Genomic DNA, 15,195 nt, shown 5'->3' with positions numbered 1-15,195 from the left:
GTTTAATGAATTGAATTTTATTTGGCACTGCAATTCTAACTAATCAAGCTCTACATTTGGGTGGTCTTGTGACGGTTATGTGACGAATAATGAGTTGTTTTGTAAACGATGAAACTTTATTTTGGGATCTTGCAATTCAGTTGTTGACCAAGCTTAAATTCTCCTTAATGACGTTCAGATAAATGTCCTCGATTGAACTGGTGTGCCATATGAATACTGTTGTAATGTTTGCAATCTTTCCTTTACCTTTTACTCTTTTACTTGTTACCAAGCGCAATGTAACATTCAGTAAGCTTTGCCTGAAGGTGAAAGCTTTTGTGTCTGATAATTAATGAATAAAAATGGGAACTTTATCATTTAGTAATATGCATAGACAGAATTAAGCAACTAACAACATAATCACCCCGTTTGAGGAATGAGAACTCATACCAGCGAGTCAGAAGTAAAACAAGTCATCAAACATCAATCATCCTCGCTCATATTACAACAATAGCCGCCAGTGTATTTGTGACAAATATGTTTGTTGTGTAATACTTCACACAAGTAATATCACAACAAACAAAACTAATTTGTCAAAGTCTTGAGAATAGAAAAGAGACCAGTTCAATTCTTCATATCGATTTTTTATTTGCTTGGTCACTCTAAATGGATTCATCATCTTCATTATTTTGTATAAGTTATTCACAGATTCCTTAGATTTTTGCACTTTTGAAATTTAATTACATGATGAACCAGACATTAGCCTATATATTCAATTCTATCTGTTTGGAGCTCAGTGGTGTCACAAAAACGCCATTCACTTCCATTCATCTGAAAGCTTGACATACTTTGAAAAGCTTGACTTGACTCTGAAAGCTTGACATACTCAATCATTTTTAAACATTTTATTTAAATTATTACCGTCAAGTTTTACTTCAACACCTGAATTAAAACCTGCATTATAAGGTGTTTCTTTTTCAGTTGTTGCCTTAACTTTAATCATAATACAACTTAATTTCATTTTTACTTTGATTTGAGGTTTGTAGCTGAACAATTTCATAATCCTGGTTTTGTGCTTGGTTCTTAAAGAGGATTTTCGATTGAATTTTTTATTTACACTTAAAAAACAAATGATATTTTTCGGAAAATATTTTTAAAGCGGACTTAACTTTTCCTGATTTAATACACCCATGAATGTGTTTACTAAACCCAATGAAGCAACGTTGCTTTTTTCCACTCCCGTTTTTCACTTGCGTCTATCTTTCTCTTTTTTAACTCTTTGATTTGGCGTCGTGCACGAGACGTTTATTTCTACAGTTACGGTTATTAGCGGTCCTTACATCCGATAACTCGATCGATGTGTTTCAATTACCAGTACAATAAGTGTTTACTATTGATAACTGTAAACTTTGTAATGTTCTTTTCTTTGACTAGTTGGAACACATTTGAATTAGGTAGGAATTAATTTTGCACGAATTTTCCACACAAAAATAAGGTGTGCATGGAGTTGTACATTGTACAATACTGAGTAATTGAATACTCCAGAATTATCTACAACAATTTCTTAGCGATCCAGAATTTCAAATCCACTATACGAAAATAGCTGATATGCCAACTACTAAGAGCTGATATGTTGGCCGCTGCTAGCTGCTATCTAGTAGGGTCAATATATGGTTTGACCCCAAAAAAATTCCTACAAAATGTTTTTCAACGGTTTTTTGTAGTATTTATCATCAAGAATAACATATTAAAAATCTAGGAGAAAGAGAAATATTTTTGACATTTTTTATTAAAATTTTTTTTTTTAATTTAATTTAAAAAATTAAAAAAAATTTTTTTTTGACATTTTTTATCAAAACAGTCACCTGAAATCAATTGTTGTAATGCTTGGTTGTTTCCATACATTCATGAACGTACTTGGAGCAATAGGCACACTTATGGCAGGAACGGGGCTTAAGAGGATTCTTGAAGAAATCTATGGAGAAAACGCTCTTGTCCATATGATGACTGGGAAATCCGTCCAACGGGCATTCCGTGGTCATCTTCTCGTCACTAAGTGTCTGAACCAAATGATTGTGTCTGAAGTATTAGATGATCATCCGAACTTGGGGTCACTTGTAGATAAGGCTGAAGACATCTATGAATCGTCAGTAAATGGAGTCAGTCCGCGTGCCCCCAAAAATCACAGCCATCGCTTGACAACCTTTGTTCACAATGGATGCTGCTGTCTGCTTTGGAAGAAGGAAGTAATTGACACAGTCTTTCAGAGTAGCATCACCCTTCACCAGCTTGTGAAAGACAGATTTCTTACCCACACCAAAGATTCTTGATGTTGTGTCACATCCAGTGTAGGCATGTAGAAAAAGTAACTGGGAACATAATTCTTCACCCATCACCATTTTCAGTTCATTTATATGATACACTTTGTCAGCATTTGCCTTGTCGGAACGGAAATATAGATCTTTGTTTGCTTGTTGCGCATAATGAAGAAGCAGGACCAACAGATCTGTGTCTTCTCAAATCAACTTTGTCGAGTGTGACACTGCACTAAGAACAGCAGCCTTCACAATCGGAACATCAGCATCCCCTGGGGCATTGATCACTTTGCAGCCTTTACCCCGAAGTGTTTCACTGATCAGGTCGATCATTTTTTGTTTGTTCACGTCCCTTGAGAGAAACTCATCCTTCTTTCCATCAAACACTGTCTCTTCCGTAAACCTTATGACTGCATGCACATTCTTCCCACGCCTCTGGTGTGTGTTGTCCTTGATTGCCGGTCCTCCTAGGTACCCGTCAAAAACAACCGTTGCCCTTTGATAACGCCGAGTTGTGAATTCAGCATATGATTGTGCAATGGAGCCGTAGGTTTCTCCCCTCTTCCATGGTAGCCGCTGTAGTAGTGAACCTCCATCTATGACGTAGTGTTGAGTTTTTGGTGGAGTGTCTCCTATGGATTCACGAATTTCCCTAACTGCCTTGGTTCCATAGTCTGTGATAGCATTCGCAAGTTGAGGTTTATCAGGCTTCCGGAGCACTTTCCTTGCTTCAAAAAGTGCTGGAGGGAACGGACTCAGTTCATACTTCAAGATATCTTCGAGAGATAAGACCCCTAGTTGTGAAACAACTAGGAAACGTTGAAAAAGCAAACCTGGGTCAATCGTTCTTTCAGGTTCACTAATTCACTAATGAGACATTTCCAAATGTCTTGGCTTTATCCTTCCTCTTAAAAGATATTGAGAAAACAGACTGTCCAATCATTTTGTCCATAATGTTCCTTCCGACTGATTCGAATTCATGTACATTAACGTCATCCTCGGCTACAACACCATTCACAATATTCCTCAGGGTTTGATCCTGAGAAAAAGGTACATAACCAGCCAGTGATGTCTTCAGCTTTGCAAGATCAGAACTCTCTCTCTGAACCCTAGTCTGTGTTACTTCATTGTGTTGTTCGCTTGTTGTGTAGGAGAATGTATTGAATTCCTGCATGGCATAGTTGTACTCAGACGTGATTGGAGTCGACATTGTCCACAAGGATCGTTGTTCTTCTGTCATGCCGGTTCCACGCGTTAAACCTCCCGACGCCTTCAGCGATCTCATCATGCTCTGTTCAATAACTAAGTCTGCGCTGAGACCTGCCCAAAACTGATTCGAACGACAGATAACATGGTATCCTTGTTGAAACCTTTGAGTTAATTCTGGGTGTCGGTTCGGGAGTTGGTTCATTTCTTGGATGTAATAGTGAACAGATTTCAAGTAATTGAAGTGCCCTGCAGCCGCGAATATTGGTAAACAGTTAGAAACTGCACGAAGGTGCATCTGCCAATTGCCTGTCCTGAGTGTCATCTAGTGGAGTGTCTCTGCCTGTCATCTACAAGTGACCCCAAGTTCGGATGATCATCTAATACTTCAGACACAATCATTTGGTTCAGACACTTAGTGACGAGAAGATGACCACGGAATGCCCGTTGGACGGATTTCCCAGTCATCATATGGACAAGAGCGTTTTCTCCATAGATTTCTTCAAGAATCCTCTTCAGCCCCGTTCCTGCCATAAGTGTGCCTATTGCTCCAAGTACGTTCATGAATGTATGGAAACAACCAAGCATTACAACAATTGATTTCAGGTGACTGTTTTGATAAAAAATGTCAAAAAAAAATTTTTTTTAATTTTTTAAATTAAATTAAAAAAAAAAAATTTTAATAAAAAATGTCAAAAATATTTCTCTTTCTCCTAGATTTTTAATATGTTATTCTTGATGATAAATACTACAAAAAACCGTTGAAAAACCTTTTGTAGGAATTTTTTTTGGGTTCAAGCCAAAAATTTCATATATTGACCCGACTAATCTGGAAGCAATATACCAGCTACGACAGCTGGCATACCAGCTGCTAGCTGGCACTGGCATGTTAAGTTACGACTTCGACTCACAAATAACTTACCAGACCTATGTTAGCAAAAGCGCCTAAATCAAAACGTTGGATCAATCTACGAATCTAGGTATCACAAATGACTTGATAAGAATGTATGAATAGCTTAATTGAAATGAAATTCAAATAACCTATGTAAATGGCAAGCGTTTGTGGGTTTTTTTCCAGAGTTTAGTACGAGTGGAATTCTAGAAACTTATTGATAGTAACGTAGTTCAATATCAGTTAATTATGTTACTATCAGAGAATTATAATGCACTTAGACGTCTTAGAGGTTTACGAAATTTGGTTCTAGAGCAAAAGTGCACAACCACTTCATGCATTATTATACTAGAACCCCACTTTCCAAGCTATGACGTCATTTGGTTGTGCACTTCTGCACTAGAGTGACTATAGCTTCAGGTTAGTTGATAAACAAATCAGGTATGTGAATGAATACGAAATATCACTGAAATTTTTCGAAATTTCGCGGCAATCTCTTACTGAGAGTGAGCCCTTTTTAGAATTTGCAATCTGTAGCTTGAAATTTTGTTTAACAATGTTACCTGCATATGACGTTTTACAGTGTCAGTAGGCCTATATACAGGCGACGTGGAATATTTAGACTAGGTTACTTAGCTTTTTATTGCTGACAATACGTACTGCTAGTGCTATCTATTAATTCCAATGGAAGAACCAGACTCTGACAACGCTAATGAAATAGTAAGCTCTATGATAATTTAAGCATTTGTATGTATATATATACTATTTATATGGTTTCGTTGGTATGTTTGCTAATTTGTTTGGTCCTCATGTATTTAAATTAGAATAAATGATTTACAATTAGAATTTGGTATGATATAGTGATAGAATCTTTATCCTGTGACTTAGTTTTACACAGAAGTTTACCCGAATTTAACCTCTATGATGATTATATTTATCACTCTAGCCTTGGTTACCAAGCTTATCTTAGTTGAAGTTGTGTTGCAGAACTATCTAATGGTTTTATTGTCTTTGCACTGAAGGAAGCTTTACCTAAACCCTCGTGCGGGCACGCTTTTGATTGATCTATTTTAACTTGAACTGTAATGGGGTTATTGATTCTCGTTGGTACTGTACCACCAAAAGGATTGTGTCATGCATTTTATGCAATTGAGTATTAAATTTTATCGCCCCTCTTTCTAGCAGTTTACTTTTTTTGATACTGCATTTAGTGCTCAGGTAAGCTTGGTTAAAATGCCATAAGTTAAGAGTTAAAATGCAGACTGCTATAACTTGTTTTAAAGCAACTAAAGTTAATCCGAAGTCTCAAATGAAAAGTGTGTGGTTATGCAATAAATTTAGGCCAATGCATTTTTAAAGTATGGACATAAGGCAGTTTAGGTTCACTGCGACATGATGTGTCTATGTTTATTTCCTAATATATCACGTCACCTTGTATATGGTGAAGAAATAGATACTTGCTAACAAGCAATGGAAAGATTTGTTACTGGTACTTTACCTTGAGCAGCAGAAGACGGCATCTAATTTTATCAATTGTTTTATTATGCATAACACATGATTTAATACGATTGTGTGATCATTTGAAATATCTGTAAATTTCGGATTGACTAAGGCACTGTGAGTGTTCTTAAATTTTCGAAAAACGCTGAACGAATGAAGAAGAAAATATTAAAGATGATGGTGGCTATAGCCGATTCATGTAGTAATGCTTTTTTGAAGCACCGCAGCCTGCTTTATCTAAATATGAAAATACATTTTACTTGGAGGCGTTTATAAGCAGATTTTGAGGTGATTCTTCACAGAATAACAAATCTTTTTGCTCTGCTCAGTTTTGGCTCGCCTACTCAACATATTCCTCAATGCTCCACTTTGTTTGATGTATGTTTATAAATTTTACCAAAAGGTTTGGTAAATGTACATGTGTGAAACTTAAGGGTTTGATACCTGCAAAAAGTTTAAGAAGATGATGTGAAAGCAAGAATATGAGTTTAAGGAATTTGTGTACAGAAAAAGGTTTTGAGGAAGATAATTTGGTGTGGTTTTATACAGATCTGTATATCTTATGTTCAAACATTGAGTGATTTTTCTGTTGAGATTTTGTTGAAATTTGTTTTTTTTTTGTCAGGATAATGCCGCTGCTTGCTTCGAAACGTTTCTTAACTTCTCATGTTTTTGATGTAATAAAAGTAATCACTTCAAAATACAACATGCTACACTTTTTCCACGAACTACACTGTGATTACATTTCAACCCCACTCCACTGCAGTTTGTACAACTAAAACAAATGTTTGAGGAGCGTGTATCTCAAATAAATAATACTATTGTTATACTGCAAATGATTATGATACTAATCATGTTTAATTTAAAAAAAGAAGTAGTTATCATCATTTTCACTCTTGTATAATGTGGAACAAGTGTTGCACAATGAAGCAAATAATTAAAGCGGTGTCATTTTTAACAGAGTGTGAGGGTTGTGAGTTGTGTAAAAATTTGACCTTTTTTCATACTAACATCATGTTTGAAGGTTTTACTCATGGCATTGTTAGTATTTTTTTTCAGTAAGTTCTATATAGTTGTATGAATATATACAGTATATAGGTCTAGTAACTGATTAGTCAATGATGATATAAATAGATCATGAAATTGCAGCATAATTTTGCTCACTGGATCTGCCTTGTTTACATTTTCAATGAATCTTTGTTGTCTTTCTAGGTAGTTTATGATCTGCTAATGGAACATCATGCATTACATGCACACTGGCAGTCGGGTCATAGCCTGATGGCGTTTGCGAGTACAGATACTCTTGCCAGTGTTGGTAAGATTTTCTCTTCATTAAGATTTGTTATAATTACTTTGAAGTGCAATTACTTCTGTTTTTTTTATGTAATAATACATTATTATAGGCGTTAGGCGCACGCACATACATTAGGTGCACCGGCTTATAAGGCGCACGATCAATTTATGAGGAAAAAAAAGAATTTAAATTGCGCCTTATGGTCCGTAAAATACGGTAGTAAGAATTAAACATGTGACTCCTTAGCTTTAGTAGAGCGATGATTGCTTCTAGTAATTCTGACTGCAGTGTTACTGAAACATTTTTATTTGGCATACTAGGATTTCAGATATGCTTTTGCTTTTACTTGGCTTTTGAGGTAACCTTACAATTAAATCAAACTTGCCTATGTAAAATATACCGAATATAGAAGAGAAAACATTTCAACAGAACTTTAGAATCATATTAAGGTAATTTTTTTCATTGCATTTGGCAATTATGGAAATTAATGGCAATTATAAAAATTGATGGTTTTCCTGTAAGTTAGCAGTTGAGTTATTGGTGATAAATACTAGTACGTGTTTTTTAGTGCTGTAAACATGACTATAGCAATACACTGTTGTATCGGTTGTTTATGTGGTCAAATCTACCTCTGTTGTATCTTGGTAAGATTTGCATTTTCTTCTATATATTATACTGTGTTAAAATCTTCTTTCACAGACCAACCACGCGATGTTTCCCAACACCCTATTTACTTGCATGAAATTCACTGGAATAGAGAAATGCATTCACCAGTTGCCAGGAAACTAGTTAATGAATCACGTTGTGAGTTATTGTTGCATTAATAATTACTATGAAATGTTTATAGTTATATGAAGAAAAAACCTTATTATAAGGTGAGTGTTGGGATCCACTAAATGTCATTTTGAAAAAAGCAAAATCTCGTTGTGTTAATACTTGAGAATGTAACTAATTACAGTACTGTTAAGTGTTGAGATTTATGTTTTATATAGTGAACAAACATGCGTAATAAGTAGCACCAGAAAACATATTGTGTTGCTGTTTTCAGTTAATACTATTACCCAGTGGTTCCCAATTTTTTTTGGTTTGCAACACTCTAAATTGTTAACCAATTTTTGTTTTTACATTATTTACAAAGAAACTGGTTATCACCTTACCGGTAATGTGAAAAAAAAAGTCTACTTTGTGGCTTTTAAATCAAAAAATACTTTGTTATTAAAAAATTAAGATGCACGTGATTTGTCTGAAATTTTGCGTCACCCTTGTCCAATCTCCCGACACTTTTTTGTGTCATGGCACCCCTATTGGGAAGCACTGAATTTAATCATTACAGCTGAGAGGCCCAATATGTTGATCACTATTGAAGGTCGATTGCGAAGTTACTTCAAGTGACTTGTGAACAAATGAGTGAATTTATGTTCTAAACAAACTAAATAAATATGTAAAGGCATAGACATAAATAACAAATGGTTTGAAAGTTTTTTTTATTAGTCAACCGTTTTTACGTAACTTTGCAAAAGTAACTTGTAGGCTCTAAAAGTTCGAACATGTTTGCATTACAGTATATCATTAATCTTATTTTTGCTGAGAAGTGAGAACTGTATTGTACTGAAAAATATTTCTCCATATCTGTTTTCAGTTGTTTATTGACTTTAATACATTGATATGCAATCAAAACACACAATCAACACAAGACATGTAACAGCGCATTAGCGCCAATATCTTAATGGCCACTACACACGTGTTGTGCAGTACATTTTTTACAATACTGCTACTGGTCAAATTTATTGCTATTCACTGTTAATCGTTGGTCTCTTTGTTTACAGCGTAGAGCGCATTTGTTTCAAAATTTTTGCCATCGTTTTTGGCATCCTTGATTTAATTGTGTTATATCTTGGCATGTTATAATGATGTATAATTATAATTACTGTATTTCAAGTATAGGTGCTTGTACCTAACATTTAGTACAGTGTAGCAAACATGAATTGTACCATAATTTTCAAGTCAAGTTCTTTTTGCATTATAAGAGTCTTTTCTGTAATACCTGTACTATGAGCGAATAGGAAGTTTTTGCAGATTAATCTGTAACTCTTCCAGAAAAAATAAAATGTGATTTTAAAGCTATTATATTATTTTTCAAACTTAATGTTAATGGCCTAATTGTTGTGGCAGATGAATTTTACTTTTTATACCAACTCTATTATTTAAGTTTTAGGCGTTGTTGTGGCAAACTGTTGAAAGAAAAAGTTTTTAAAATTTTATTTTAATTTTCGATATTAGTATTTGGTTCAAATATTCAAGCATTAGTAAAACATTTGGTTACATGTATTGAACATTCTGTTTAACCTTTCCATGTTTTTATCACTGTTATCGTTATCGGTAATGTACTTTCTTGTTACGATTTTAGTGGTCTTTGTTGGAGTTCAACAGCAAGCAGAAATTAGTGGGAAACCAACAAAATCTCAGTAAGTACATTTTTAAACCTTAGTCTCAATTCACAGATATTGCTGTGAATTTTATATTATAACACTTTACACTTCTGCTGTTTTGCTTTCAGGTTATTGAAATTCAGCCGAAATTACCGATCTATTTTACAGTCTTGTTTTATGGAGCTTCGTCAGAAGTTTGAAGGTTTTCTAATTTGTCGTCTTTTAGTATTTTTTAATGTTATCTGTTCCCCAAATTTTTGGTTGACCTGAATACATAGCTTATATTGGAACAGCCTTTTTAAACGCGTTTTGTTAAAGGTTCTGAAGAATTTGACGAGGAGCTTGAAAAGCAGGTAATTTTGTGAATTGTCATGCATCTGCTCAAGTACTTTTAAATAATCCGCTTGTGACCTGGAAATTCATATTTTGGGGCCCGACCTCTTACAATTACTAAAATACGGTCAATGTTTGGCATTGTTCAATGAAATTACATGAGATATTGTAATTTCTATCAAAACTTGAAAAAAATTCAAATAGTTTCAAACGTAGTATGCATAAATTTCCCTTTCTTTCTAGTTAATAATTAATTATTTAAATGATAACAAAAATCTTCACCATCGGCTATTTGTTACAGATCATAAATAACCGATTTTGAAATTAGCAATAGGTTTACAACGTCCACGATTTATCTAATCGTTGGATATATAATGAATATGTATACGTACATAGACAATGGTCGTACATATGCTGTTAAATTAACAGTGTTAACATTTGAATTTTACCTTTTTAGTAGGCATTCTTGGAAGGTGTGTCAAGAAAGTTTGCAATGTCAGTTATTTATCAATTTAGCTCCATGCTATGATTTCACGCATTTAGTTAATTAAGTTTTTTTAAATTTTGTTAGATGCAGCTGTATAGTATGATGGAGCTAATATGGAGTTTATGTGAAATACTCTTTATAGAAAACTCACCAGGTATAGTATGTACTGTGTTATGCTGCTTTTTGTTCCCTTATCAGTTTCTGTTAATCATACCTTGTTGTGTCCCATGTTATACCCTCATCTAATTGTCACTTTCCTGCGGGTTAATCTGGTCATATTTCATTGACTTTTGATGAAATCATTTATTGTTTTTCATGCCTCATTGGTTTTGTTAATTGAAGGGGGCCGTCACTCAGACACCTGACTAGCTGCAGTGTAGCTAGGGTTGTGTTATAGTTTACACCATTGTGTTGGTTATACCTAAGTTTTCAAAGCGATGAAATAATAAGCAATAAGCTTATTCTACCTTAAACTACATTGTTAAACATGTTTTCTATATTTTGTTTAATTTATCATTGTTTTTAAGTTTATGTGGTACATTGGTCGTCACTGGTTCTTTGCTTTAATCACAAACGTGCAAAACTGTGATTTTACAGGAAAGTATTAAGATTTTGGCCTAAATTCAACCTTTTTGTTGACATTCTATGACTGATTTATACTTGTACACTATATGATTGTTTTGATCAAGAAACTGCTAAATCTTTTTGGGATTTTGCATATGGTTTGAATTGGTTCATTCGCCATTTGGGGAGATTTTAACAGATTTGTAAAAGTGTGGAAATTTTTACACTTTCATAAATATTGTTCGTAGTTTTGCTAGATATGTTTCGTAGGAATATAAGAGGGTTTACTAGTATTTTGAATAAAATCTTTCACTTAGTTTTTTTTAAAAACTATCTTGAATGATTCCAGGCATTATTTTACTGGGCAACTACTGTAACGTGGTGTCGCCATCTTTTCCACCTCCTGTCAGAAAAACTGATTAATTTGACTATGCCGTGACTTTTGCGGTAACGTGTACTGCTGGTAGATGTGACCTGTGTTACTGTTTTTACGGTAGAATCCGATATAGTTAACTGTAGGTCTGTTTGAACCAGCACTAAAAAAATTGGTAACATTTGGCGAGCATGGCAGGACCTGCAGTTTAAAAAGTGGTGATTTGGGCCCGGCTTTATCCATGTTGAGTCTTTTCCACCTTTCCCCAAAGTTAGACCTTGGGTAAAGTTTTGCTCATTTTCATCTGTGTTTGAAAGTTCGTGTGAAAGTGTGGATGCAACAGCAGCTGCGCAAAAGGATGCTGCTGCTTTCATGCTTAATTTACTGGAGCAGGTTAAGTTGAATATGGTGCAGAAGCAGGCACCAAGAACTATGAAAAACTAAGTCCAATACTAAGAAAATTGCTTGTTGTGCAGTTCGATATGACAACAGCTTATACGAAAAACTTAAGCTCCAGGTTGAACCAACCGCAGTTATGTCAACACCCTTGTTAATTTGGACGCAATTTTATAAGTCAGGAGAAGGTACAGAGAATGACGTCTTGTACAACGCTTTAATTGCGGACTGCATAACTGGCATGAAGTAGAAACACTAGTCGCATGCAGCATCGGCGTACAGTGGCCAGAATTTCTAGATGCTGTCAAAACGCAAATGTATCTGCCCCTGAGTCCACTGCAACGAAAACGAGAATCGGTTCCTTACAAGATATAGACCATCACTGCTGAACAATATGGATATGTTATCATCATTAATGACAATCCTTTGTTTGCTCTTGATGATTCTGGGGCATCACCTTTGGCTTTTGAACAATGCTCTACTCAAGATTTGGAAGACTGCCCTTCAAACGTACAGTTTCTACAACCACCAATTAGCACTTTTGTGTTTATAGCAATGTATGGAAGTGGTTTTGATCAGATGCATGATTTTGCACTTTTCTATTTCTTGAGCTGTATGGATTTAAAAACTCTCAATTTGAATATATTCCAGAGCAAGCACTGCAGAATATACTGATACTATAATGAAATAACCAGAAAATGCAGCTTCATGTATACAAACAAACAAGATCTTAATTTTGCAGTAATGTCAATAATTGTTTCAACATTAAATTCATGTTAATATTGACACAGATGGAACTGTCTTAATCCAACTAGTAGAATGGTGTAAGTGGCATTTTCCAGTTGCTGATGATTATGTGAGATTATGTTATAATGCTGATGATTATGGTTCCCCAGCCCAACACCCCAACTATTGGCCAGCTATCTACACCCTTGCTTTGCAAGTAAAGTCTGTGTTTGTAATTTAAAAGATATATATAAACTCGTATACGATAAAAAGGACTTGTTTTAAAAAGTAGAAATTTTTAAATCCCCATTACACTTTGCAAATTATGAACATTATAAACAGGGGCGGACTTCAGAAGTACGAGAAATGTTGAAGTTACATCCTGCATTCCAAACACAAGAACATGATGTAAGTGCGATATTTCACAAAATTTACAAATGTTTAACAAGTATTTGTGTATTGTGCTCACTGTTTTTATGATCAGTGATTTTAGATAAGCTAAATGGCTGCTTTGACAAAATATCATTGCAGTTAATTGTAAAGCAACATAATTAATAATCCTAATTTGCAGACAAAAATGTGCCAGATAAAAACTCTGCAGACAAAAATCTTACAAGACGAATTTTAATATTTTGAAATCATGTTTAAAGCAATTACTGGTTGGTTAGTGTTCTATTCTAGGAAACATATTTTTAACCCTATTTTACATGGGTGCCGAAGATGCTTGTTATGCAATATCTTCCAGTGATCAATGATCCAGCCTGTTGCGTTTCATAAACTCTCGAAGCATATGTTTTTGATGCCATGGTTCAACAAAAGATCTTACAACGATAAATATAACCACTCATGTGAAACGCAATGGATGTAATAAAGCAGAATTTTAGTTCAAAGTTTGGAAAAGGGGGCAAAATGTACAAGACTAACAACAAAAACTGCAAGATTATGTCGAATTTAACAAGCTCATTGAAACTGACAATTATAAAGGATAGTCGTGCATCAGTTTTTAGATAGGGGAGACTTTCACAAAAACCTCTTCTGACCTGTAATTGTTACCGACATACCGACCGGATAAAAATGTGATGCGAAACGGTTTAATGTGTTAGGCCGACTTACCTCATCGATGTGAAGAAGGTTTCATGCTTTGGTGTCGGCCGAACACACAGAGAGAAATGCCATTACTTCATGTAAAAATAAAAAAAAATTCTGCAAATTATTTTTAACGGACGAAGATGTCTAAAAAATCAACAAATGCACAGAGAATTTTCAGGAAAAGTCACATACTTTCAAATTATTACTGTTTTCCAGTTTTATTTCAAAACATAATAATTGAAGAAGGTGCCAAAGGCCCCTTGTGCATAAAATAGGGTTAAGGGAAGGAATTATATTAAATACATTACCGATTGCTTCAAGATCTTGTGGAATACATTGATGTGACTTGTCATATTAGAGTTTCACAGTATCTTGCTGATGTAACTATGCAACATTTTGGTACTCATGCCGCTGTGTCATTGAGAAGAATTCCTTACATCCACCAGAAAAATTGGGTGCGCTTTACTTCACTATCAAAGAGGATGACCAGTGACAACACAAACAACCTCTATGAAGTTAGAATTGTATCCAACAGCTGATAAGCTACTTCCATTGCTCGATCCGTTCATTGCGATAACTATAGAGCAGATGTGTGCTGTGAGACGATCAGTATTGTACTGCAAACATGTTATAATTTAGAAACAGTTTTTGATTTGCCTACAATTACCACTATCAGTCATGTACCAACTGACTAGATATCTATTGCCTACAACTTGTGACTTAGCTTAGACTGGCACATGTTATTTTCTCCCATTATGACATTATGACATAAAAGGAAACTGGTATTCTTAGAATGGTAAATCGTAATCACGCAACTGAAAAGAACTGAGGAGCTGAATGGAGAGCATCATTGGCGTGATTGCAAGGTATGCGATAAAGCTGCAAGGGGCGTTGATTAGGGACCGCAAGGAGCGTTGCATTAATCATTACATTCTCCCGGCCCAACAACGAAGCATAGCGTAAATGAATACAACATGCGAATTAAATAAATCAAAACGCGTCGATAATACCAACAATTGCACATCAGTACAACGCATCAACAATAGCGTTAACAAATCGCGTCAACAATACCAACAATTGCGCATCAGTACAACGCATCAACAATAGCGTATGACAAATCTATGGTTCGGCAACATATCTGATTGGAGGCACTCCCTTACTGCTGCGGGCCGACCGACGAATCTCTGCCGGTTCGATTACCATTTGCTCAGCTGAAGTTAAGGGCACTTCAGCGGATTGTTCAGGCTTGTTAAAAATGTTTCGAGTATTTTGGATTTGCGGTGTAGCAGTGACAGGTTGTTCACATTCAATCTCGTGCGGCCGACAAGGCGCTAGATCCTTCAAAGAGACCGTTGATTCCCTTCCATCCTGATATCGGACACGTGCGTACGTTGGATTTGTGTCGACCAAATCAACTTCATCGACTAAAGGCTCATGTTTGCTTGAACAGACGAATCAACAAAGGAATACTTTGCCTGGACCCACCAGCCACGATGGCAGAGCCGTGCCATTTTCTGATCGTCGGTTAAAGGCGAAAAATCTTTCGTGCGGTGTAGCATTAGTTGAGGTGCATAGGAGCGAACGGATCGAGTGCAATGCACCGGGAAGCACT

The 15,195-nt window shown here is 35.3% G+C and overlaps 1 protein-coding gene across 1 annotated transcript in view; it reads left to right on the top strand.

Annotated features, from left to right (window-relative positions):
- Nucleotides 1-4,973: 4,973 nt before the first annotated feature.
- LOC143451322 (nuclear pore complex protein Nup85-like) overlaps nucleotides 4,974-15,195 on the top strand; it is a 28,372-nt gene continuing 18,150 nt past the window's right edge. The window contains exons 1-9 of the mRNA XM_076951779.1: nucleotides 4,974-5,112; nucleotides 7,105-7,207; nucleotides 7,886-7,990; nucleotides 9,594-9,651; nucleotides 9,744-9,817; nucleotides 9,934-9,968; nucleotides 10,520-10,589; nucleotides 12,560-12,711; nucleotides 12,837-12,902. Of these exons, the coding sequence (XP_076807894.1) occupies nucleotides 5,077-5,112; nucleotides 7,105-7,207; nucleotides 7,886-7,990; nucleotides 9,594-9,651; nucleotides 9,744-9,817; nucleotides 9,934-9,968; nucleotides 10,520-10,589; nucleotides 12,560-12,711; nucleotides 12,837-12,902 (699 nt within the window). The 5' untranslated portion in view covers nucleotides 4,974-5,076. The remainder of the gene's footprint in view (nucleotides 5,113-7,104; nucleotides 7,208-7,885; nucleotides 7,991-9,593; nucleotides 9,652-9,743; nucleotides 9,818-9,933; nucleotides 9,969-10,519; nucleotides 10,590-12,559; nucleotides 12,712-12,836; nucleotides 12,903-15,195) is intronic.

Source organism: Clavelina lepadiformis, chromosome 4, assembly GCF_947623445.1.
Source record: "Clavelina lepadiformis chromosome 4, kaClaLepa1.1, whole genome shotgun sequence".
Lineage (NCBI taxonomy): Eukaryota > Metazoa > Chordata > Ascidiacea > Aplousobranchia > Clavelinidae > Clavelina > Clavelina lepadiformis.
Note: the sequence above shows the minus strand (reverse complement) of the source record. Positions and strands in the feature narration are given on the sequence as shown.